This window comes from Mauremys mutica, chromosome 2 (genome assembly GCF_020497125.1).
Source record: "Mauremys mutica isolate MM-2020 ecotype Southern chromosome 2, ASM2049712v1, whole genome shotgun sequence".
Classification (NCBI taxonomy): domain Eukaryota; kingdom Metazoa; phylum Chordata; order Testudines; family Geoemydidae; genus Mauremys; species Mauremys mutica.
In genome coordinates, this window is record NC_059073.1 from 78,683,901 (window position 1) to 78,711,289 (window position 27,389).

At 41.1% G+C, this 27,389-nt stretch overlaps 1 protein-coding gene across 8 annotated transcripts in view; it reads left to right on the top strand.

Moving 5' to 3' along the window:
* The window catches only part of TRAPPC8 (trafficking protein particle complex subunit 8), a 112,663-nt gene that overhangs the window by 57,983 nt on the left and 27,291 nt on the right, over positions 1–27,389 (top strand). For all 8 annotated transcript variants that reach the window (XM_045005505.1, XM_045005503.1, XM_045005507.1 and 5 more), the window contains 9 exons: positions 3,059–3,167; positions 12,449–12,643; positions 12,865–12,995; positions 15,938–16,009; positions 16,488–16,614; positions 18,616–18,773; positions 19,405–19,847; positions 23,089–23,233; positions 26,148–26,244. In XM_045005505.1, coding sequence (XP_044861440.1) covers positions 3,059–3,167; positions 12,449–12,643; positions 12,865–12,995; positions 15,938–16,009; positions 16,488–16,614; positions 18,616–18,773; positions 19,405–19,847; positions 23,089–23,233; positions 26,148–26,244 — 1,477 coding nt within the window. The remainder of the gene's footprint in view (positions 1–3,058; positions 3,168–12,448; positions 12,644–12,864; positions 12,996–15,937; positions 16,010–16,487; positions 16,615–18,615; positions 18,774–19,404; positions 19,848–23,088; positions 23,234–26,147; positions 26,245–27,389) is intronic.

The window sequence follows — 27,389 nt, forward strand, 5'->3', positions numbered from 1 at the left end:
TCATTTATTTTTATCCACCCTGGTAACCATTAAAGTTAATTCGCAATCTTACTTAACTCTTATTCCATCAAATTTTAAAAAAGTACCTGACAAGTTATAAAAGTATTACTAATGTGTACCCTTGGGTATTTCAAACATCTGTCAGAGAGGGTAGTGAATAGAATTCATGGTAGTGAATGGGTTTTTATCTGCAAATCTACTTAGCATTGTTCATTTCTAATTCAGTGGCAATATGCTTAAACGAATGCCCCAACCGTAGAAAATCACCATGGATTAAATTAATGTATGTGGAAACAAACCCTCCTTCCCCAGTGCTGCCCCACCGAAACAGTGGTATTGAACCTTGGTAATATGTTATAGCGGGCCCCTAAGGTAGTATAATTAAGGTAAAAGAAAAATGTCTTTTTACTAGAAGTAGAATAAGATCTCCCCCTCACTTTGTAATCAATTGCCCTGTTGAATGAATGAGGTTTGAATGGGAAGGCGTGGAAGGCAGGCACCTCCAGACAACTGCAACCCTTGGAGAGGGGATGGGAGCCAGACCAGATCAGTAGAAAAGGTCATCCACTGATTTGCCACTCGCCTCCTCAGCCCCCCCCCTCACCTGCCACTTGCCTACCTCACCCCCCAGCAGGCTGCACAGTGAGTCCACGCGGGCTGCATGGGGCCCCCGGGCCGCATGTTGTGCAGGCCTGCTTTAGGGGAATTTCCAGCCAGCAATGGGTTAAAGTAATTCTAAGATGATGTATTGAATCTACTTGATGATAGGGTGTACCTGACTTTGAAACATAGTACACCATATACTCCTGGGGGAATTCTGTGCTATTGCGCATGTGCAGAATTCATGTCTGGCCACAGAATTTTTTTCCCACTCAAAATACATTCTGCCCCAAGAAGTGCTGCAGTTCTGCCTTTTTCCCACCAGAGGACACTGTGGCGCCAGAAGAGCCTGCAGCCAGCTGCATTCATGCTGCTGGCTGTTCTGGCACAACAGCAGCCTTTGGTGGGCAAAAGGCAGAACTGCAGCACTTCTTGGGCAGAATGTATTTTCTTTGGGGAAAAATAATATTGCGCACAGTTGCCCAGAATTCCCCCAGGAGCAGAAGTTCATCACAGCACCCTGCTTGCGAAGACAGGGTAGAATGGACAGAGTGGGACACACCGGCCTGCTAGTGGCGGGGGGTGGGGTGGGTACAAACTCCAGTTCAGAACGGCTAGTGAGGGGGATATGTTGGGGTGTGGACTCAGGAGCTAGAGTGGGTGACAGCATTAAGCCAGGAGCTGAATGGGAGTAGTGCTGCAGGGCCACATGGGGGCAGGGATACATGGGGGGTTGGGGCAGATATGCCTGACTGAATGGGAGAGGCTTGGGGTCAGCCAGGGTCTGCATGGGGGAGGCTCCCCAAATCCCTAACAATCCCTCGTACCCTCCCCCCCAAACCCTCCACCCTGTTCTATACTTCTCCTACACACACCCAACAACCACAAAATTCACTCAAGGCTCCTTCGTTACCCCTGACTCCCCCAAGCCTTTGCATTGCTTCTGACAAGTGCAGGAAATACGTTTCTGTATTATAATTTAAATGAATTACTCAAAGTTCTGTATTAATATGCCTCGTAAGAAATAAACAAATTCTCCAAAAAAATTACCAGAATCTTTTTTTGTGTGTCTATATTGTTACAGACATACTTGCTGAAAGGTATTTTGAAATCAATTACCAAAATATTTGAAACTGGCATGATTATATTGGGTTATTTTAACAAATAAAATATGCAGAATTTTCAAATGTTGTGCACAGAATTTTAAATTTTTTGGTGCAGAATTCCCCCAGGAGTAACCATAGAACGAATGCACAGTGCACACAGTACCACTTTCTACACACAAATTAAATGTCAACTTGAAATGCTTATTTAAAAAAAAACATATCAAATAGTTAGCAAATTGTATATGTAGACATTAGTATTAGAAATGAACACTTTATACCATAAATATTTTTAAAATAGTATCTTCTTTACCCAGAATCCTGAATTAATGAATTCTTTGTAACTATTGACCTAAAATCCTCCAAAAAAGCACAGAGGAGAGAAGCTGATGTCCACATGTTTTGCTTATAATTGCTTTTGAATTTCCAGCTATATTATTGCAGTAAGCTTACAAATATTAAGATAATATCTGAAAGCTTTGCAGATTCAAAATCATTAATATACCTGGAGACTTAATTAGGAATGGTTCCACCTTAACCTGGATTTTAGAAATATATCATACATACATACATACATGGTTCTGTTTTTCCAAAACATCTCTGCACTATAGCAACCTATTTTGAAGGAGCCTTCTTAGAGGGCTGTTAGATATTTACTCTTGTCCCTACTACCTGTGTAGAGAAGATTAAATTCAGTGACCTGGATCTTGGTGTCTTTGCGTATGATTAGGATTTAGTAGTTTGTATGCGACAACAAACTTTTCTTTGTTTAGTAGGAAAGATTAATTTGAGAGAGTCTCTTAATTTAAAATATAAAAAAGGAGGGAAAGTACAATAGATTCTTTATTTTAATTAGCAATAATTGGGTATGTGAGCTTACATCTCACAAATAGAGTATAGTATAAAGATGGGTATCATTAAAGTTACTCAGTAATATAGAACCAATGTACTTTGTTACTAAATATTGAAACAAAGGACAGAACTTTACAACTTAATGTGTTTGTTAGAAGCCTGTTGACAAAGTTAAGATTAAAGTGGTGAATTAAAATGCTGATTCTTTTATTTACAAATCTTTTCATACATTCCCCACTCTTAAAATAGGGAGCTATGTCCACTCCTTTCATTTCACTGTTTAATTTCTGAGTTTTGAAAACTATTTTGGCAGTTTAAAGTTTGTGCAAAGAAATGGATAAAGCATAGCATAGATGCAGTAGATCTAATTTTTTTTGTTTTTTGTCAATGTGTAGCAACTGAACTTGTAAGTTGGTCTCCAGTTTTTGAACACGGATTGTAAAAAGCATATTTATGTAGGGACAATGCATTTAAGAGAAAAAAATCCCCTCTTCTCATTCCAGAATGTAACTCAGCTGTCACCCGATGGCCCTTTACCACAGCTTCCTTTACCATATATTAACAATTCTGCAACACGAGTATTCTTTGGACATGATCGACGACCAGCAGAAGGTTAGTGAATTTTCAGTGATAGTTTGATACAGCTGTTTTATGATGGACCAAGAGAGAGATGAATAAGGTAACCTACAAGAAACTTCAGTGTTTCTTCAGCCTAATCAGCCCTTTTCTTTTCCATTCTTTGTCATCTCAGCTTTATACATCTCATAAGTTAGTTTCGTAGGTCAAACGTATTTCTCTTGTTGCTGATTACTAAATTATATTAAATTTTCCTCAAAATCAAGGGAGAATCTTGGGTTTGAAATGCTTTCACCCCCTAAGTTAAGACCTTATCCTTGAGGTACAATCAGTACCCATTTCTAGGGCCTTACCAAATTTATAGTCCATTTTGATCAATTTCATGGTTAGGCGGTTTTAAAATTGGTTAATTTCACATTTTCAGGTGTTCATATCTGAAATTTCATGGGGTGCCCAACCCAAAAGGTACCCAGAAGTGGGTCTGATCTTCCCCCAGCTGCCATGCAAGGGAAGGACAAGTCCTGTCTCACCTCAGCCCAACAGGGACTCTCAGCTAGGAGCTCCCTGGCTGGGCCGCTTCCAGTAGCTGGGGGATATCAGACCCACCTCCCCAAGTCTCCTCCAGCTGCAGGAATCTCCAGTGCTGGGCAGGGAGCTACCTGCAGCAGGGAGAGGCACTCGGAGGTGGGTGTGATCTCTCTCACAACCCCAGCGCTGTGCAAGGGAAGGACAAGTCCTATCCCTTCCCAGCCCAGCAGGGACTTGCGGCTAGGAGCCCCCCCTTAGCTGGGGCATTGCCAGCAGCCAATGGGAGATCAGATTTCATGGGGAAAGGCTTATTTTATGGTTTGAGACACATTTTTCACAGCTGTGGAATTGGAAGGGCCCTACCAATTACTCTCTATTTTGATTGTTTCTAGTAGCTTGGGAGTAGCTACTGGGTATTCCAATGTGAGTCCATACAAACATCATGAAATGGGTCCTTAAATAATTACACCTTATGGAAACTTGAAAATGAACATGATATATGTTTTTTAAAAGGATATTTACAAATAAAATAAGTTTTGTTACTAATACTTAATCATCTGCTCCTTATTCTCCAGTATGCCACAACTATTTCCAAACCAAATAGTTATGTCAGAAGCAGAAGGTTCTGATGTCATCAGAAGCAGAATTGGCAGCTGGGGAATTTGTATTTGTATTTGAGATTTGTATTTCTTTGAGGGCCTTTGTACATTCTGACTCCTGTCTTCAGCTATTCAGTATTATGTATTAATGTAAGGGAGTAACTAGAGTTATTTCTAAAATGTGTCAAGGAATTCATAAAGGGTAGGTGCACATTTTTTTTAATGGAATGCAAATAAATCAGTATACATTAATAGGATGCCTGAAGCATATTTCTCCAGTTCTGTATCCATAATCCTTAAGATATTGGTCCTCTTAGCTCTGATCGCTCAGTCTGTGGGTTCCCTCCTGGGTCCCTTTAAAGTTCTATCTTAGGATCCCCCTTTGCCATCTTATATTCATAGAACACTTAGATCCTTAACCTTATTGATAAATGTGGGCACAGCAGACAGTTACAGGTGATTGTAAGAAATTCCAGAAGGGGTAACCTGCTAAATTAGTTTGTTGGTGTACTCTCGGTCTCCCTAGCTGATGACTTCAAGCTTCTGATTGGCTGGAGTGATGGACCTAGAGTTCATGGGAACTAAAACTTCCCACTGTTTCTTAGACCTCCAGTCAAATCAACCCAGTTAAGTGGCTCTTTTCAGTGACACCAACAAAAGAGATCTCTGGCTGACCCCTTGTATCGTCCTTTTTAATTTCCAAAAGGGCAGGCTGATCTTGCAATGTCCCTCTGAGGCAGTCTGAACACTTCTACATCTGTCTAGTGCTAGGCTTTGTTAGTCTCAGCCAGTAAAATGCTGATCCTCCATGATCTGTAATCTTCTGTTCACTGACAGTATGGAACAGTTGACCAATGTGGGGAGGCTCTTGAGTGTGCGAGAGAACTTTCAAAGGAGCTGGACTTGGACTGTACAGGGCTGTCATTCAGTAGGCAAGAACAGCTATGGATCTTGAAGTTTCAGAAATAATTTGACTTTGCTTTTCTTCAATAAGTTCTGCGCACACAATCATACATACAAAAGAAGTCCTGGGCTGGATTTTTTTTTATACATATTGCATATAAAACTTGGCTCTTATGGGAAGGATTTTCAAAAGTGTCTAAATGACAGTGCAAGTCCCACTGAAATAGTAGCCTTTAACTAGTTGAGCACGTCTACATGCCTTGTCTATACTAGACTTTTAAAACACATTAGTCACGTGTTAACTAAGGCCTTGTCTACACTACAAGACTATTTCGAATCAACTTAGTTCGAATTTGTGGATTCGACCTTATGAAGTCGAATTTGTGTATCCATACTAAATACACTAATTCGAATTTCTGAGTCCACATTCACGGGGCCAGCGTCGACTTTGGAAGCGGTGCACTGTGGGAAGCTATCCCACAGTTCCCGCAGTCCCCGCTGCCCATTGGAATGCTGGGTAGAGCCCCCAATGCCTGCTGGGGGGAGAAATGTGTCGAGGGTGGTTTTGGGTAAGTGTCGTCATTGAACCGTCAATCACAACCTCCCTCCCTCCCTCCTTGAAAGCGCCAGCGGGCAATCTGTTCGTGCACTTTTCTGGTCAGTGACAGCGCGGACGCCACAGCACTGCAAGCATGGAGCCCGCTGCGATCATCGCCGTTTTCTCCTCCACGCACTTTATCGTCCACCTCTTCCACAGTCAGCTGATGAGAAATTGGGCTACTTTTCAATGGTGCTGCAAGCACTGGGGGACCATAGGGGACGTTTTGAAAACATCAACGTCGGGTGGCCGGGCAAGGTTCATGATGCGTGTGTTTTCAGGAACTGTGGGCTGCTCAGACGTCTGCAGGAAGGTAGTTTCTTCCCGGACCACGAAATAACTGTTGTGGATGTGCAGATGCCTAAAGTCATCCTCGGGGACCCAGCCTGCCCGCTAATGCACTTGCTCATGAAGCCCTATACAGGCGCCTGGGACAGCGACAAGGAACTCTTCAAATACCAGCGAGCAGCGTGACCTGTGACTGTTCAGTTTCTTTACAGAGAAGCTGAACCTGCCCCTGTTTCTTTACCCACTGACTGTTGACTCTCCTCTTCGGTTACATACCCCGTTCACCCTGTTTCCCCCACTTCCAACACACGTGTAAACATAAAATACATGTCCCATTGTTACTGAAGAAAGGTTTCTTTATTCATGACTTTGCGTTAAAGGGTTGAAACTGGGACGCAGACTGTGCTGGGTAGGGTGTGCGGTGATGTAAAGACCGCCTCTAAACTCAACGAATGACAGGCTCCTGCTCCTAGAGCGGTCCGCAGTGCCGGAATGCTTCTTTCAACGGAGCCTGCCATCCCTCTTTTTCGAATTCTGTGTGCAGGGGGATATGTGACCTTGTGGCGGAGGAGTACGGATACAGATTCCTTTGCTGCGTGACTCAGCGGTCCAGGACGAGGACCGCTGTATAAGATCTGTAACCGCCCTCCCCCGCTACAAAGTCACATCCCCCCCGCCCACACAGAACCTGGAAACCACCTCCCATACCGACCATGGTGCCTACTGACTGCACTGTGTGTGTGACCCGCTGCTGATCCTGCCCCCGTGTCTGTACCCTGGGAAAGGTGACTGTCCTATGCAATTAACAACCCCCTTCCCCACGCCCCCCATTCAAACACAGTCTTCTTTGAAAAAACATGACGGAAACAGTAATTAACAGCAAAGTATTTTTATTACTTAAGTAGACACTTACGGGATGGAACTGGGATTGGGACTTGTGTGAGTCCGGAAGGGAACGACTTCTGCAAATGTAGGGTATGAGAGCTTTTTGGTACTTGAGCACTCTGCTGGGGTGCAATGACAGTTTACACGGCCTCTGGCGCCCCTCCTTCTGGTTATTTTGGGTGAGGGGGGTATGGGACTTTGTGGCGGGGGAGGGCGGTTGCAGATACACTGCAGGGGGGCTCTGTCCTCCTGCGGTCCTGCAGAACATCCACAAGGCGCCTGAGCGTGTCCGTTTGCTCCCTCACTAGTGCAAACATTGTTTGAGTCGCCTGCTTGTCTTCCTCACGCCACCTCTCCTCCCGTTCGCTGTGTGAGCGCTGGTACAGAGAGACGGTCTCCCTCCACTGGCTCTGCTGGTCCGCCTCGGCTAGGTAGCAGCCCATACTTTCATCGAACATCTTGTCCCTTGTCTTTTTCTTTCTCCGCCTAATCTTTGCCAGCCTCTGCGAGGGGGATGCTGTGGCAGGTCTGGAGACAGTGGAACTGTGAGATGGGAAACAGGGAGTGAATTCCTTTCAAAGATACATTTTTGCGAACAATTAACTGAGTCTAGGCTGTCTCTGTGAATTCTGGGTTGAGACCCCTGTGCCTGCTGGGGCACGAATAATTTTCGCGGTGGATTTTGGGTAAATGTCGCCAGTCATTCCTTCCTCCGGGAAAGCAACGGCAGACAATCATTTCAAGCCCGTTTTCCCAGAATTGCCCTGGCATACGCCATAGCGTGGCAACCATGGACACTGTTTTGCCTTTTGTGTATGTCATCGTATGTGTACTAGATGCCGCTGACAGAGGCGGTCCAGCAGCGCTACACAGCAGCATGCTTTTGCTTTTGCATGACAGCAGAGATGGTTACCAGCCATATTGTACCATCTACCATACCATAAATTGGTAATAAGATGGTAATAAGATGGGCATGGTTACCTGTCCTTTTGCACTGCACCATTTGGTGCTGTCATAAGTGCCCCTGGCCGAGCAGCCAGGGGCGCAAAAGCCAAAATTGGGAATGACTCCCTGAGTCAATCCCTCCTTTTTGGTATCTAAAAATAGAATCAGTCCTGCCTAGAATATGGGCAAGTGTACTAGAGAACAACTGTATCAGAGAGCACAGCTGCTCTGTGTCAGATCCTGCATAGATTATGAGCTGTATGCTATTCACAGGGGGTGCTCCTGCAACAACCCCACCTGTTCATTCCATTCTTCCCCAGCCTTCCTGGGCTACCATAGCATTGTCCCCCAACCTGTGTGATGAAGTAATAAAGAATGCAGGAATAAGACACAGTGACTTGTTAGTGAGAAATGAGTGGAAGGCAGCCTCCAGTTGCTATGATAGTCCACATAGGACATTAAGGAGTGTGGAGGAGAGGAGCCCAGCATCCTGCTGCTAGTCCAGGGGCAATTGAATCTTTTCTTTACACATGAAGGGTGGGGGCTGATGAAGCTCAGCCCCCTGTTGCTATGATGACGATGGTTACCAGCCATATTGTACCATCTACCAGGAAAAATTAGGTTCACCTGACACTGGGGAACCTGACAGATAGTAGTCGGCATGGTTACCAGTCCTTTTGCACTGCCCCATGTGCCAATAGGCTGATGTTGAGGACGGATACCCATCTTTTTGTACCATCAGCCATCCATAGCGTGGGGGGAGCAAGGATGTTGGTGTTGAGTGCTGCACCATCGCGTCTATCTGCAGCATTCAGTAAAGATACGGTGACATGTAAAAGAGTCAAGAGAGGATTGTTTTCCCTTTCACTTCTGGGGGTTGGTGGGGGGGTGCGTAAATTGCCGAGCTATGCCCTGACCCACCGCGGACACTGTTTTTGTCCCTAGAAGCATTTGGAGCTCAGCCAAGAATGCAAATGATTTTCGGAGACAGCAGGAACTGTGGGATACCTTGCGTCCTCAGTCACCCCTCCCTCCATGAGCGTCCATTTGATTCTTTGGCTTTCCATTATGCTCGTCTCGCAGCAGCGTGCTGAGTCTCTGCTATGCCGTCTGTCCGGAGATTTTTTAAAAATACTTTGGACCAGGCGTAAGATTACAGTAATTCCCCTAATTAGATGCATGAGTCTCCTAGCGAGATCACCGTGAGGACGGGCACTGAAGGAGATAGAGAGCGCATGCTGCGTGAAATCTATCACGAACCACGGACCGATGCAGCCGTGGTCGGGGAGGCAGTGCTCCCTGAATACCGCATGAAAGCCTCGCGCGGAAAAGGGTGCTATCACGGAGCACCCAATAAGGCAGCTCTCCCCAGGAACCTCCTGCTGATGCTTATCGATTAACGGCAGTAGAGCTTCGTGGAGATCTCCCAGGAGGATTTCTGATCTATCACCATATATAGAGAGACCTCCTTCTCACACACTTCAGATTCCTGTTATATTAAGAATAAAAGTTAACATGGTTAAAGCACTTACCAACTGCTCCTTCCCCTGATTCAGGATCCGGGTTCATGGCTGGGGAGGGTTGGTAGGGGATCTCCGTGACGGTGATGAATAGATCCTGGCTGTCGGGGAAACCAGCGTTGTAAGCGCTCTCGCCTGCCTCGTCCTCCACAAACACTTCCTCATCTTCCCCGTCCGTGAACATCGTCGAGGAACTGTCCGTCGACACTGTCCCATCATCAGAGTCCACGGTCACTGGTGGGGCAGTGGTGGCAGGCTCCGTAGCGTCCGTTTGCCGCTTTGATTTTTTGGTAGCCTTGTCTGGGGTCCTTGGTTTTCACGCGGCGATGCGTTGCATGACGGCTGTATCCTCTGTCTGGATCATGGCTTTGGAGACCTTCTCGTAGGTCTTTGCATTCCGTTTGTTGGAGCGCAGCTCCGAAAGCACAGACTCCTCGCCCCACACACCGATCAGATCCAAGAGTTCCCGGTCAGTCTAAGCCGGGTCCCTCTTTCTATTCAGAGATTACATGAACTCCTCTGCTGGAGAGCTCTGCATCGCTGCTGGTGCTGCTGAGCTCGCCCCGATGTCCAACCATGAAATGAAATTCAAACTGTCCAGAAAGGAAAAGGAATTCAAATTTTCCCGGATCGTTTCCTGTGTGGCTGCTCAGAGCATCGAAGCTCGGACTGCTGTCCAGAGCGTCAACAGAGTGGTGCAGTGTGGGATAGCTCCCGGAGCTACTAAGTTCGATTTGCATCCACACCTAGCCTAATTCGAGCTAGCCATGTCGAATTTAGCGTTACTCCACCTGTCGGGGTGGAGTACCAAATTCGAACTAAAGAGCCCTCTAGTTCGAATTAAATGGCTTCCTGGTGTGGACGGTTGAGCGGTTAGTTCGAATTAACGCTGCTAAATTCGAATTAAAGTCCTAGTGTAGACCAGGCCTAACAGTGCTAACATCACACTTTAAATCATAATCTAGACACGGTCAACAGGCCTGTGCAGTTTATATATTTGGCACTTAAAGGTGCCATTACTGAAACCTTTTTGCCAACCACCACACTGTTACACCAAAAACTGAAGAAAGTTTGAAAGATAAACAAATGCATAATGTCCAAATACTCTTCACTCTTTAGTATACATAACTTTCAAAAGTTAGTAAGTTATGTACATATACTAAAGGAGAACATTATTTCCCGTCACTTGAGGGAATTTTAAAGTTTAAATGTTAGGAAACCTCCATTTAATTAGTTCTAGAGGATTTTCTTTCAGAATTGACTTATTGGCATAAAATTTACAGAAGAAAAGAGAGATTTGCCTAGTCTTCTACACAGTGGTATAAATTATTTTACTTGATTCTTTTTTGTAAATAAGTGAAACATGCTTTATGTAGTGATTTTATCTGAACAAAATGTGATGTATTTATAGTAGAGTAGTAATGACTAAATTTTACTGTGTATTTATGATCCTTGGAGGAACTATGTTAAGTAGGCTAGGAAAAGAGCACACAGGGACATATTGAAAAAGATGAGTGTGATCTTTCTTAAATGGCTTGGATCCATATAAAAGTCTTAATGAAAACAACTTTAACTGAGGAAATGTGTAAAAGAAACTGTCTTGATGCTCTTATATATGCTATGTGGTAGTGTGCAGGTGAAATAGTAGTAATGTTAAAGAATAAATTAGCCTGAAAAATAAGAGAATGTAAGGAGATCCAAAAAAAGGTCTATTTTGCAGTAATGTAGAGGAGTGTTAACTTGAGCATGATTTTTATGAATAATTGAATGATCTGTACTAAGTTCTGAGCAAAGATAGAAATATTTATATTTGACAGTTAATAGCAATGATAAAATTATTTTAGTTAACAATGTAATCACGTTTTGGATTAGGTGTTATGTAGCATTCTGAACTTTTAAAAATATTAAAATGGTTATAAAATTTTGTATAACTGAAGAGTATCTTCTTTGTAACAGGATTTATTACAAGCCCATTTTTAGATGCATATAATGAGTAAGAGTATGTGCTGGTCTAGATTGGCATCGGGTGTTTTATTCTGAGAGCCAGTTGGCTTTAGTAAATTTCCAAGAGGTATGGGTTGGAAGGTACAACACTTGCCAAGGATGACCCTCAGATCTGCTATTGGAGTATGTCCCAAATGTTCTGAAAGTGTTTTCTCCACCCTCTGCTGTTCGTGGTTGAAGGCCTACACATTAATGTATAAATTTTCCGTGTCCTCCCACCCCCTTTAGGTCGTCACCAAACCAACGCAATACTTCCTTGTGTTTCTTACATGTTTTATTGCCCAATGGAATTCTTATATCGGTATTAACTGTCATTGGCATTTGAGTTAGCTCCAGTTAAAATGATTTGGGTAGTCAGAATCTCAGAGCTATTGATTCAGGCCCAAGCAACCGTTGCTGCATTGGTTATATGCTTCAACTTGTGAAGATTTTCTTCACAACCATAACAGATTTCACTTTTTAAAAGTAAAAGCAAAGACTTTGAACAGTTGAGAGGTCTGCCTGCACAGTACACTTTGGAAAACACTGATCATAATCTTCAACTGATTCTGTTTATCTGTGTGCCAAATAGCCATAATACTTACCTGCCTCCTCAGGTAAAATGTCTGACGTGTTTTGAGATTCTCAGATAAAATGCTGAGTGCAAATTAATATATCTTTTTCTGTATTTTAGTGTAGACTTTTAGTCTGTTTTTAGTTTATAAACTGAAATTTTGGTGTTGTAAATTAGTTTAATTTTTATTCCACTTGCACACTTAAGTGTGTATATTTAAAGATTGTGTGAAACTCTTGAAGATTATCTGCACCTACATTTTAAAATCAAATGGCTTGAGAAAATGTGAATATATTTTGTGAGTGTATTGTACTTCTCAAGTGCACGTGAGTAAAGTATCTCACATGACCCACTTGGGAAGTGTTATCAAATGAATCATATAAAAATTGATTAGGAACCTTGGGCCCCTGGCAAGCTGCCAATACAGCCCTTTATGTTGTAACTGTTGTGCACCACTCTCTTATGCCACTTAATTTTGATTTATTCTCTATTAGGTGAAAAGCAGGCAGCCACACATATAAGTCTTGATCAGGAATATGATTGTGAATCCTCTCACCAATGGAAGGAGCTTGAAGAACAGGTTGTGGCTGTAGTTAATAAAGGAATAATACCAGCAAACTTTCAACCGACGCAGTATTGTTTGAACAGCTTTTCAGATAACTCCAAGTTTCCACTTGCTGTAGTAGAAGGTAAATTTATAGCGTATGGATTCTTTAAAAATCAGAAGTCTTTAAATGTAATCTGCAGGAAGTTTTCCATTTCTGTCGTGGAACTAACCAAGCTACTTTTTGTGATATGGCTTGTTTGAGGTGAATATTGAGTTTCAGATCATATTAGGAATATATACCCTGTAATCACTTGTTGAAATACGTAGTCCTATGTGAAGTACATAATAGCTTTTTCTTAATAGAACCAGTAACAGTGGAAGTAGCCTTTAGAAACCCATTGAAGGTTCCACTTTTGTTGACTGATTTATCATTGCTTTGGAAATTCCAACCTAAAGATTTCAGTGCAAAGCATAATGGAGCAACAAAAGAGTTGGTGAGTAATTAAGAACATTTAACTGTTGCCGAACTATTTTTTACAATTTAAACAATTTTATTCTTAAATGTACTCTTCTATGGCAGAATATTGAGATGTTGCTTTTATTAAAAAGGCAACATTTGTCAGCAAATACCATGAGTTCCTACAGTTATTTTCTGCTGCAATTTTTTTTGGGGTGGGATCTATTAAAAGCTGGCAAATGCTTTTTAACGTTTTATACTATTTAATGGTAAATAGTGTAAAAGTTTGAAGCACAGATATTATGTAAAGTATTTCTAATATCTGATTTTAACAAGATTATTTTAATTACATACCCTTTAAAGTCGCTTGAGTCGTCTGATAGTTGAAGCTTGGCATAACAGCAGCAGGGTGAAACTTTTTATGCATTCTTAACCTTTGCATCAATACCTATTTTTGCTTACTACACCTCTACCCCGATATAACGCGACCTGATATAACGTGGTAAAGCAGCACTCCGGTGTCCGAAATAGATTGCGGTCCGTTAAAGCTTGGTATTGAGTGAGGAAAAACAGACAGGACCAGAATAACAGTGAAAAGCCAAGTGGCTGCGTTTATTTGGGGGATAATTACAACTTGGGCCGGGGAAGTAGGCAACTTTGGCTGGGATGGTATCAAAATTACAAACACACCCCAAAACACAATAATAATACACTTTATACTGCTCACCACACCACACCAAATAGGCAGACACGCCAATCTTACAAGATAGGAATCGGGTTCGTCAGGGCGGTACCCGGTGCAACACAGAACAGAGACCCATGGGCCACTGCCTCAGCCACCCTTGCTTTCACACTAAGGGTAACCCAGAGTGTGGTGCGGCTGCAGCTGGGCAGATTCCACTCACTTAGACCGCGGGGACGGGAACCCCTTGGTCTGCTAATCTCCAGGTGGAGACAGCTCCCAGATTCATTCACTCCGGACAAAGACAGAGCAGTGATTCACACACACATAAAACAGTTTGCAATTAACAATTCACTAACAACTAGAACAATTATACAAGCTAGCTAAGCAATTCTGAGCTCATTAATACAATCCTGATATCCTGAGTAGATACTTGGTACTGAGTTAGGGAGGGGAAAAACAAGAGGCTAGATAAGCTAACTGTCAGACATCAAAAAACATACCGCACTCCAGGCGCAGCTGACCAGCAGAACAGACACCAGAAGCATGATGAGCTGACAGGGATCGGGTCCAAACGACAACGAATCCAAACGATACGACACGAGCGCGCTTTACCGGGAGGAGACCCTGGCCGAAAGGTTGATCAGGTCCTTCAGCTAACACGCGGATACTCCACACAAATTTTGGGGGGAAACCTAGTTTTATTGAGGTCTCACTCCCTCGTGTCAGTATCTGATTGGCTCCCTGGTCCCTCCTCCCTCCAGGCTCCGAGCAGTTGCCACCCCTACGTCAGCAGGATTTGCACACGGCACACTGGAGTTGACAAGTAAACAAGCTTGACCCTTAGATGACTGGGTCCAAAAAGAGCGGGAAAGTGAGTTGCTGGGCAGGATTAACCTGACCTCCAGACGACCGGCCCAAAAACAGGTTGCCGGGCAGAATCAGGCCTTCACACACAGAACTAGCCTGACCTTTAGATGGCCCAGCAGGAGAGAGAAAAAACAAAAACAGGAGAACATACACAGCCAGTGTTGCTGGGCAGGATTGAGTCTCTGCCCTCTCCTATATACAAGAACCTAGTCCAAGATGGAGGCAGTCCTGTCCTTTTAACAGGACAAGATGGCCGTGGACCGACAATTGGCCATTCAAAGCCATAACTTCGTATCGGATTGCGACATCCGGGAGGGTGGGGGGTGGCTGTGCGCTCTGGCAGATCAAAGTAAGTTCGATATAACGCAGTTTCACCTATAATGCGGTAAGATTTTTTGGCTCCTGAGGACAGCGTTATATCGGGGTAGAGGTGTAATTAGGTAGGATCACTTAATCTGCATATTGATTATAAACATAGCAGATATTGATTATAAAGTAATACAACTCTGTGGCCAGTTGATTCCATGTTACATTTGAGTTCGCTTAGATTTTCAGTTCTCATTGGCTTTCTTTTAACATAAATTGTTTCATGTAGTCTTTTATGTAACATGGGTATTTTCTGATACCTTTCATTATTATTTTAGTAGCTTCATAATCAACCCCTTGATATTTAAAATAACCTGTACTTATAATGGCACTTTGGATAATGTCTCTTGTTGGCAGAATTTCCTCTTATAATGACCCTTGTTATTGAAAGAGGTCTGTAATAAAGTTTGTTGTTCTGAAATGTTTAATACATTTCTGTCATATCAAGTTGATTTCCTGTGAAAAGGTGTTGTTTAGACCACTTTCTTAATCTTTCAACTAATTACTGTTTTTTACATAATACTGTAGTCCCTCAGTATTAATGACTGATTATTTCTAGCCAACCATAGAAAGAGGCAACTTCATACTTGTGGTTTGGCTAACTTTCTCCTTCAGAAAACTCCCTTTTATTTGCTGTGCCTGGGGTGCAAGCCTATATAACCTTCTGTAATTCTCAATGAAATCCATATTCAGAGCTGATCATCTCACAACATGTGATGAATCTCACATGCACTGTCATGATGTAAACAACAGAATTGGTCTCTGGAATGCTGTTCATTAATGAAGTGGCTCACTAGGCCTGGAAGGTTGATCAGTGCTTAAAAATTACCTATCTACCTTAAAAGTGGTAATAAAAGGAGTCTGCTGGCGCTGGTCGCATTTCTACAGGTCCCTGTTTACGGTTTCAAATTGTGCATTCTTTTGCTTCTTTGAAGTGCCCTAAAACAACACACTGTTGCCAGAACTAGTATTTGTAGCAATTTAGCTCAGAGGAACATTGTGAGTAAGGAAATAAAAACAGTTCTTCAACCAATTGCCTTTTTCCCTCCCTTCCTTCCTAGGCATGTGGAAATGACATGATAGGAGCTGAAGTAATAGCTGAGTTCTTAATTAATAGCGAAGAGACAAAAATGGTAAGTAGGTAAATGTTTATATTTACACTTTGAATGTACATTATCCAATATTGTATGTTTAGGTACAATTTATTTCTTAGAAATGAAAGACAAGTTTAGATATTCTATCAGACAGAAGGTAGTTCCATTTGGAATAATTTCCTTTTACTGCAGTACTTGGTACATCAGTATTATCCTTTGTTTTTAAGATCTCTAACAGGCTAATTCCAGATTATAAATTTTTCTTTCTGAAGAGATTTTTTTTTCCTATGTGCTTGATGATTTCTCTACTGATGTGCAAATGAACTATTCTGCAAAAATGTAAAATCAAAAATCTTGTAGATATTGAGTTAGTTACAATTAACACTTTTCTGATTTAAAAGTGCATTATTATATAATGTTGCTATGAATTTTTGTAAAAATGGGACATTGAATGTAAAAAATAAGTGGATTTTTTTTCTTAGTAGCAACAACAACAAAATTTAACATATCTCCACAGGCAAGACTAAAGCTCTTTCCCCATCAAACAGGGGAGCTACATATTCTGGGAGTCGTTTACAATCTTGGCACTATTCAGGGTACTATGATGATAGATGGGATTGATCCTTCTATTGGATTGCAAGCAGGTAAGGATATGGCATTCCCCTGAGAAATGGCAGAAAATCTTAGCTTGTACCACAGAATAGAACTGAAGTCTGCCAGGTAAACAGTGGCAGCTGGTGGTGGTGGTGGAGGGGGCATGTCTAAAGAAAGAGGGAGAGACTGATAAAGTAAGTGGACACAAGTGGCAAACTGAAGCAGCACATAGAAAGAGGATGGACGGGAAGTAGAGGTTTACTGTTGCGTAAACTACTTTCCCTTCAGCATTTGTAGACTAGGTTTAAGAAAAAAACCAGGAAAATTTAAAAATCTAATCTAATTCAAAACAAATTCAGATTTACTATGTTTTGCCTTCTTTAGCCTGTGCAACTTTCTTCTTCTCTAGAGTCCTCTCCATTTACTTCTCTTCTAGCTGTCTTCTCCTATCTCAATGCCACTTGAGCTTTCATCTTTTCCGCCTGTTTATAATCACCAGCTTTTTTCCCCAGTATTCCTTTGAAAATGTGAACTTCTCAGGCATAGTTTGTTGTCAAGCTATAATTTAATCAGATTTGATATGACATTAAAAATTACTTCAGCCAAGGACTTCTTAAAGGTTTCAGTTGTCACCCCTTTTTCCTTTCTTAAAACATGCTATTCCTTTAGATACATACTTTGTATAGAGTAAGCTGGTTAGTGTCTCTTACTTTTTAGTCTTTCAAAACGGCCACATTTAGTGAGCTCTATCTATCATGTTTTACACTCCTTTTTTTACTTTGGCCAATGTGGGTGGAAGGTGGGGCATTCTGAACTTGCTTTCATAAAATTTTTAACTTCATTTCAAAATAGGTCTATAACTTTCCTTCTTCCTTCTAAACCATCTTCCAGGAAAGATTTTGTTCTCTAACTTTATACAGAAGATCAGTTAAGATTAGGAGTGAAATTTTTTTTTGCTATTTATGCCTGTGTGATTGGTCTCAACCCAGTTCCTAGTTAAGAACTGTCAGAAGACCCATCTAATTGGGTTTTCTGACATTTCTGCAAGGATAAGAATTGATTAGGTTAAAAATTGAACTGTCTTGTTTTGGTCCTTCCAAAACAGTTGAGGTATGGCTTCTATACAGGTGCAGATGGCACTGCTAGTGCAATTCCTGTTTCATGCATACTAGTCTCCAAGGGTGCCATTTAATTTGTAATAATTAGGGCCTTACTAAATTCACAGTCCATTTTGGTGAATTTTACAGTCACAGGATTTTAAAGTCATAAATCTCATGATTTCAGATATTTAAATCTGAAATTCCACTGTGTTGTAACTGTAGGAGTTCTAACCCAAAAGGGGGATGTGGAGGCATCACAAGATTTATTATAGGGGGGTTGTGGTATTGCCACCCTTACTTCTACCCTGCAGCTGCCGGCAGTGCTGCCTTCAGAGGTGGGAGCCCAGCTATGAAGGCAGCACCACCGCCAGCAGCAGCGCAGGAGTACGGGTGACATGGTATGATATTGCTTCCCTTATTTCTGTACTGCTGCCTTCAGAGCCGGGCCCTTAGCCAGCAGCCACCACTCTCCCGATGCCCATTGCCAACCTTACTTCTGCACAGCTCCTGGCGGTGCTGCCTTTCAGAACTGGGTGCCTGGCCAGCAGCCGCTGCTTTCCAGCCACCAAGCTCTGAAGGCAGCACCGAAGTAAGGGTGGCAATACTGTGACCCCCTCCTACAATAACCTTGCAACCTCTCATGACCCCCTTTTGGATCAGGACTCCCAGTTTGAGAAATGCTGATTTCCCCTGTGAAATCTGTGTAGTATAGGGTAAAAATACACAGAAGACCAGATTTCATGGTCCATGACGTGTTTTTCATGGCTGTGAATTTGGTAGGGCACTATTAATAATCATTATGTTCACACTTAAAATGAAAAATAGTAAATGGTTTTCAAGTATATCTTCTTTTTTAGAAAGCCATGAAATTGAAAGGATTCGAGGCTAAAAAAAAACAGACTATTTTGCTTATGTAACTTCATGGTTTCAAACTGCTGGTTGTTATTTCAGGAAAGTTTGTCTATAATGGGATGTCTGTACGAGGACGACAGGACTTAGAAATTCAGGGCCCTCGACTTAATAATACAAAAGAAGAAAAAACATCCATTAAATATGGACCAGATCGACGTTTGGATCCTATTATAACTGAGGAAATGCCCTTGTTGGAGGTATTTTATATTCTCCCCTGCTAATAACTTGAGCCACATAGCTGAACATTTGACTGTACCTTTATAAAACAGTAATATTTTTTACTTTTGGTTTAACTTTATTTATAGCATTGCGATCTTTTGACCTAACATCCAAAATGGCAATCTTATAAAGGGGCAGAATGTAGTGGTTTATGTAAGTCATTCTTTTACAGCTGTACCAGTTTTTCCAACTACCAAGTTTGTATCTAATTCAGGTGAAACCTCAGAGAGTTACAGGTATCATCACAAATTTCTGCCCCAGTTGAAGTTTATACACTTCTGCCAGAATTTGAGTTAAGACAACTTTATTAGTAAAAGCTGCAAGAAAAAAAATATATCTGGCAAATTAGCATTTTGGTTTTCCTATCTCCATTAGCAAAACCTAATTTCCCAAAGTAGGGCCTTATTTCCTGAGTATAAAGGGGGTCAGGGAAAGCAAAAATGAAACAAAAATCCCTTAATTTACTAGGGTTCAGTGTGATTCCCTTTACTGTTAAATTTAACATTGACAAATTTAGTTTATAAATACTGTGGTGGCTTTTTCAAGTTATTTTCAGAAATCTGTCACTATTAAATTGTTAACCTTATAAATTTTTCCCCCCCAATGCAGGTATTCTTTATAAATTTTCCTACAGGGCTGCTCTGTGGAGAAATCAGAAAAGCATATGTAGAATTTGTGAATGTGAGCAAGTGTCCTCTTACTGCATTGAAGGTTGTATCAAAACATCCAGAATTTTTTACTTTTGGTGGAAATACTGCTGTTCTAACACCACTGAGTCCATCAGCTTCGGAAAACTGTAGTGCTTATAAGACTGTTGTGACAGATTCTACCTCTGTATGCACAGCACTGATGTCATCAGCTTCTTCTGTAAACTTTGGGCTTGGCACAGGAAGTCAGCCAGAGGTGATACATGTCCCACTTCCTGACTCTGTCCTCCTTCCTGGGGCTTCAATCCAGCTGCCAATGTGGTTACATGGACCAGATGAAGAAGGGGTTCATGAAATAAACTTTTTGTTTTACTATGAAAGTATTAAAAAACACTCAAAAATGTGGTAAGATTTTTTTAACTAGCTTTTTCAAACTAAATTAGGTTTTACCTAGTAAACTACTTGACACTAAATGTATTTAGGTATGTTAAATATTTCTGGATTCAAGTGCCCTAAAAATGAAAGTGGTGTCTATTTGGTGTCTAATGTTGCTTTAGTAGTAAAGCAAAGCATAAACATCAGTGGCTCTATATATTACACTGAACTCACTGCTTTCTAGATTAACTTTCTGGTTAAATTGTCAAACTGATTGAAAAATTGCTCTGTCCAAAACACATGCAAAGTACTACACTCATGAATGAAAGAAATGTCCCTGAATTCTTAGCAAAGGACAATGTACGTGAAGTCAGGCCTTCACCATGGAAGCATATTTAGTTCTTGTTCGTGGGTTGTCTTACTTTCCTAGGGGAAGAGAGAATGGAGTGGTTGCTATTGGATACTGTAAAAGGGAAGCTCTGTCCACATCAGAGCCTCAAGGAAGTTTGCTTTCAGCTCAGAACTTGGCCAGCAGTTCCAACTTATTAATTTCTTCAAACAATAATCAAAAACAAATAGCCTTTTCACAAAAACAAAATCACAGTAGTCTCTTTTCACTTTCTTACTCAATATATTTGTTTTGCCACTCATCTGAAGAGAAGGTGGTCTTACCATTTGTGATGTTTTTCTTTACCTCTTTTTTTTTCTTGTTACCATTTACAAAATACCAGCTAATCAGGTTGACATAGGCAAGAAGAGATTTTCACACTAGAAGAACGACAGGAGACCATGGATGTGGGTTAATTAGGCTGCACCTTTATTTCCTTTTAATAGCTGGGAGTATCTGGAAACAAATTGTACAGTGCAGGGAGGAGGGGGTCATCTCCCTGCTGTTCAAGATGTAGGGGCGCCAAACCCGCTTCCACAGCTCCTATAAGGAGTACTTTCCTTTAAATCCTTTTCCAATCCGTATTACCTGATAACCATATCCCTTCCATATAGAGTTCCTGCATTGGATATCTGTCAGAAGGAGCCACCAACAAAATTATTGGCTGCCTCCCCCACTCCATTACCCCTCCAGATTCCCAAATAGCCACAGATTCCTCCTTCCTTTTTTCCCTTTGTAATAGAGATGAACCACATTTCAATCCAGTGTCCACTCCCAAGCTTCCAAAGAGTGTACAAGCTGCATCAGCTGGTCCCATTACATGCCCTTCCTTATTGTGCCTTGTTCCTATGGTTCTACAGAGAGACTTGTACTGATTCTCAGGTTCAGTCCCTATCCTGGCTAATACAGTTTAGGAGTAGCAGCAGATAGGGGCTGAGTCTTTTGTAAACAGTGTGGTTCTTTAGAATCTATCAGTTCATCAAGCGTCAGTTGTCCAGACCATGGAGGAGTGAGCCTTCAGGAGACACTAGTGAACCAATACATTCACCTAACATTTTAATTTCTATCTGCTCATAGATCAGAGTGGAGAATTCAGTGTTTTCAATCCCTCTCTTCCTTCTCTGCCTTTCATTTTTTCCCCTTCATAACATATGTCCTGGCTGGTTCTTACAGTTTCAAATCAGTGCAGGGATGTTGTTTGTATTCTTGGCTTGCTGCACCTTCTCAACCTCTAGCTTTACCTAGATTAAGTCACTGCGACTTGGGAGATCTGAGTTCTGTTCCCAGTTGTACCAATACTTCCTATGTGACCTTGGACAACTTACGTAGTCTTTTTCACAGTTCCCCATCTGTAAAGTGAGAATACTTCACTACCTCAAATGATGTTGAGGATGAGTTAATGAGGCTGAGCTACTTGTATATTATAGTGATGTTGTCCATAAAAAGCACCTAGCTACAGTTCAGTTTACCTGTCAAATCTAACAGGAGAAGAGCTCTGTGGAGCTCAAAAGCTTATCTCCCTCACCAACAGAAGTTGGTCTAATAAAAGATATTACCTCTCCCACCTCATCTCTCTCAAGTCTAATAGAAGTGAGTTCTGTAAACTGGACTGAAGAACTTTGTTGTTTAGCTCCCTATAAATTACCCATCCTACAGGCTTAAGTGGGTTGTGTCCACAGAGCATATAATGTAACTGGATACATACCATCAAATATTGCTTGACTTTGCTATGAGCATATTATACTTGTGCTCTGTGAATTTGACAGGCCTCCTGTCATCTTCCAAGTGCAGAGTGTCTCAGTAAAAGGTCTACAGAACTCACTTTCTGGTGTATTGCAGAATACAGGCAGACCTGCTGACCTTCAGAAAATTGGTCAAGTTGTATCTTTTTGTCAAGTACTTGCTAGCTAGAAAAATATAAAGCTTACAATAGTTGACTTGCTCTTGCACTGCTAACAGGATTAGAAATAAGCCTTTTTTTGCTGAAGTAAGCAGTTTAAGATTCTAGATGCGCACAGGTATCAGATGTTTTTGAATGTGTGGTGCCATTTGTAGTCTTTTTGGACTAAAACCACACTTTAAAGTGCTCACATACTCAGCATATGTGTGTGACTGTAGTTAATTAAAAGTTGTACTTTTCAAAATACAGACTGATATATGGGAACTTTGGGCACTAAAGCAATTAACATATTTTGTTTATCAGCACTGAAGTACTCACTAGATCAGGGGTCGGCAACCTTTCAGAAGTGGTGTCCTGAGTCTTCATTTATTTACTCTAATTTAAGGTTTTGCGTGCCAGCAATACATTTTAACATTTTTAGAAGGTCTCTTTCTATAAGTCTATAATACATAACTAAACTATTGTTGTATGTAAAGTAAATAAGGTTTTTAAAATGTTTAAGAAGCTTCATTTAAAATTAAAATGCAGAGCCTCCCAGACTGGTGACCAGGACCTGGGCAGTGTGAATGCCACTGAAAATCAGCTTGTGTGCCGCCTTTGGCATGCATGCCATAGGTTGCCTACCCCTGCACTAGATTACCACTTAAAATTTTGGATCAGCAGCTATAAACTCCTCCCCCACCCCCCCAATCTGGCTAGATCTGAACCTGTGTCAGTGTTGTAGTTCTTGTATTTACATTGTCCAGAATCTTGAGCCTAATCATTAGTACAGGTTTTCAAACACCTACAAAGATGTGTCAACTTCCTACATCTTTTATCTTGGTGTGGGAGATGCTATATAGCAAAAGATGTCTTCTCAGCAGGAGCTGGAAACAAATTTATGGCCTGATTACATCTGTCTTTAAATGTAAAAGCATAATTGTTAATGAGAATTTATCTGATAAACCAGTATTGCAATTTAGAACCTGATGCTTTCTTTCTAGTCATAGAGTATTAAGACACACTGCAGTTATTTGTACCAGCCGATCTTTGAATGTTCGAGCTACTGTCTGTAGAAGTAATGCCCTTGAGGATGAAGGCAAAGGGGACAATATGCTGGTGTTTGTGGATGTGGAAAATATCAATACTGTAAGTTTATTTAGAAAAGGGGATTTTATTTTGTCTTTATACTCTTTTACCAAGGTTTACTCTCATGGCTGCATGTCTGGATATGTTTCTGTAAGCATATGCTTGGTCTGCTGATAGACAAGTTTCTCTTTAACATGCTAATTAAGACAAACTATTTTGCAAAACAGATTTATTATAAACATGAAGTTCTAAGTGAAACTTGCTCAATAAAATGCATTGAAACAATTTAGGACTCTTCAACTACAAGTGGAATTTCACTAAATCAAAGTTCAGTGTAGACAAGTTCCACTGTAATTCCTCCCTCCCCCCAAATATGCTTTAGGAACTGTGATAGGTGTCCGTTTTTATTTGACTTGAAAGGGTGTACATTGTAAGTTGCATTTGAAGCATTCTTGATGCCCATCAGTTGCAAGCATGGATAACTAGCTCTGAATCGCATATCTAAACCTTTCATTCTATCACACAAGTTTTGTTGCTAGCTGCAAATGAAAAAATGATTCAGTTCAACATTATGAACTTGGAATCTGAGTCTTTGACTCTTGCTTACACCTACTAGCCAAACTCTCAACCTGGTAGGTCCCCCTAATTGAAGTAATGGGTGCTGCTGGTACAGTAGCTTGGCATGATCTGTAGCGCTGGTTCGCAATCTTTCCACACTACACCCAAAACCCCAAATGTACTTTCTTGTTACAAGCCAAGGTTTAGAGATTGGGTCATAAGAAATGGCAGATGGGTTTTTTTGTGTGAGGCTCTGTCATAGTAGGTCTGTTATATGGGCACTTGTAAGTGTGCTTCTCACTGACCACATAGCATTTAACTCTTGTTCACTGGAACACTGTTTCTGATGCTGTGCTGGTATTAGTTATAAAGAGGGAGGGGGGCAGCAGGTGGAAGGAGTCTGGGATAACTGCTAGTTTGCTCTGTACCCTTACTGGGTCCTAGGGCTTGCAGTATTTTGCTGCTTTATTCCCCCTCAACCAGCTGAGTACAACCCAGGGTATGAACCAATTGCGGGTTGCATTCTATTCATTGTGAAATCCTGATCTTAGGAGTCAATAAGTGCCTTTTTTGCTTTGTTTTAAAAGATGTACTACCACCAAGATATAAACTATTGTAAACTAATATACAGTATAGTGTTTAAATTCTAACAGTGGGGCGGGGAAGAGGCTTATTACTTTGAGGCCAACTGTGTAATCTGGCAGAGTTCTTCTGGTAATGTGATGTCACCAGTGTAGCCTATGATAGGCTGCCACAGCAGAGCGGGCTGGAAGACAAGCGAAGAAAAATGTTCAGTAGTTCTCCAACCTGGCTGTGGGAGGGAATTCCACATATAATGCTAAATTTAGTGAGCTTTTCACTATTATCTTTGGCTCATTAAACCTATTAATATTGTAACTTGAATATTTCTTAATTTGTAGTTATATTTGGGTAGCACTAGAAATTGATACTGTTAGGTAACTTTAAAAAACAGATTAAACATTTATTACAACATTCCTTTGAAGGAGAGAGAGATTTTTATACTGATAAAGTGAGGCAGAAAGGTTAAATGACTTGTCTAAAGGTTTTTAAGGAGTTTGTCGGGTACAACTAGAAACCAGACTCCTCGCTGCCATTTCTGAGTTCAGACCACTAGACTATTCCATTTCACTAGAAATTATTGGCATAGCCTATAGTGGAATTATGCATATTTAAGAGTTTCCATGCTCCAGCAAGGTGAAGCTACAGTGTCTGCACTAAACAGCAGAATAATATAACTGAATCCCTACCAATGAATTTTTAAACAGTTGGGTGCTAGTTGAATCACTGAACTGAGCCAATATTTCAGTGGTTCTCAAACTTTTGTACTGGTGACCCCTTTCACATAGCAAGCCTCTGAGTGCGAACCTCCCCCCCTTATAAATTAAAAACACTTTTTAATATATTTAACACCATTATAAATGCTGGAGGCAAAGTGGGGCTTGGGGTGGAGGCTGATAGGTTGCAACGCCCCATGTAATAACCTCGTGACTCCCTGAGGGGTCCCGACCCCCAGTTTGAGTACCCCTGCAATATTTGATATGCACAGGCACATTGTGTTGCTGAGGGCATGTGTAAGGCAGGAATTCTGACGTCAGTAGGCTTCCAGAACTTCAAATAAAACATTTTTAATTAGTGTTTTATATGTAACTGAATTGTGCAGAATGTTTTTATCATTCTTGGAAATGTTTAGAAAAACAGGCGTTATTAGGCAACATTAAATCTTAAAGTTAATTTAAAACATAGGTTTTGTCCTTCTGGCCCACCTGATTTGGAATATTTACCTAAGTAATTTTAGACAGTGGTATGGATAGAGTCAAAGTGTCCTAGTGGATAGAAAACTGGACTGAGAATCAGAAGGCCTTGGTTCTATTCAAACTCTGCTGCTGTCCTGCTGTGTGAAACTTCACCTCTCCATGCCTCTGTTTCTCTTCCATCCTTTCTCTTGACTGGTTATTTAATTTAAAGGCTCTTCAGGACAGGGACTTTCTTGTTGTCTTTGTACAATGCCTAGCACAAAGGGACTCCAATCTGTTGTGGCCTCTGGATATACACCTCTACCCCGATATAACGCGACCCAGTATAATATGAATTCTGATATAACGTGGTAAAGCACTGTTCCGGGGTGGGGGTGGGGAGCTGTGCGCTCCGGCGGATCAAAGCAAGTTTGATATAATATGATTTCACCTATAATGCAGTAAGATTTTTTTGGCTCCCGAGTACAGTGTTATATCTGGGTAGAGGTGTACCTGTATTACAAATAATATGGATTGGGGCTTTTCCAAAGATGCCAAATCTCCTAGATTTTGAAATAGGGCTCTTCATTTATAGAATAAAAATTTGCTCCTTTTGTCAGTTGGTTTAGATTGGCACAATTAACTTTCTCATTTTTATTTAGAGTGAAGCTGGTGTTAAAGAATTTCATATAGTACAAGTATCAAGTAACAGCAAACACTGGAAGTTACAGAAAGCTGTAAATCGCTCTGAAGACAAAGGTTTGTATTTGTATCAGGTATAAGTTAGTCACTGTTCTGTTTGGCAAAGAACAGTTAATCTTATGCAAGAAAGCATCAAATTATACTGTTTAAATCTACTTATATTTTCTTTTGTCTTTTTTTAAAATAAATTTCTTGTAATTCTGTTTTTTTACCATTTCAGAAACTAATTTGTCATTATCATTAAGAGACATTTCTGCTCTACCAATAAACTAAAAATCCATCTGTATAATGAGAGTTCAACCTAACTGTTTGGATTGGTTGACTAGTTGAGTTCACTTCTCAGTTTCTGCCGATTTCCATCTGCCTTGCTTCCTCTGTTATGTTACATCTGTTTATTTTTATAGCGGTAGAATGATACTTAATTTATTTGCAAAAAGAACAGGAGTACTTGTGGCACCTTAGAGACTAACAAATTTATTTGAGCATAAGCTTTCATGGGCTAAAATTCACTTCATCGGATGCATGAAGCGGAAAATACAGTAGGAAGATGTGTACGTGTGTACACACACACACACACGCGCGCGCGCGAAACAATGGGTGTTACCATGCACACTATAACGAGAGGGATCAGTTTAAGGTGACCTATTACCAGCAGGAGAGAGAGTGGTAATCAAAATGGCCCATTTCCAGCAGTTGACAAGAAGATGTGAGGAACCGTAGGAGGGGAAAATAAACATGGAGAAATAGTTTTACTTTGTCTAATGAGCCACCCACTCCCAGTCTTTATTCAAGCCTAATTTATTGGTGTCCAATTTGCAAATTAATTCCAATACAGCAGTCTCTCGTTGGAGTCTGTTTTTAACGTGTTTTTGTTGTGATATTGTGACTTTTAGATCTGTAATCGAATGACCAGGGAGATTGAAGTGTTCTCCAACTGGTTTTTTAATGTTATAATTCTTGACGTCTGACTTGTGTCCATTTATTCTTTTATGTAGAGACTGTCCGGTTTGGCCAATGTACATGGCAGAGGGGCATTGCTGGCACATAATGACATATATCACATTGGTAGATGTGCAGGTGAACGAGCCTCTGAAAGTGTGGCTGATGTGATTAGATCCTATGGTGGTTTTCCCCTGAATAGATATGTGGACAGTATTTTCCACTGCATGCATCTGTTGAAGTGGGTTTTAGCCCAGGAAAGC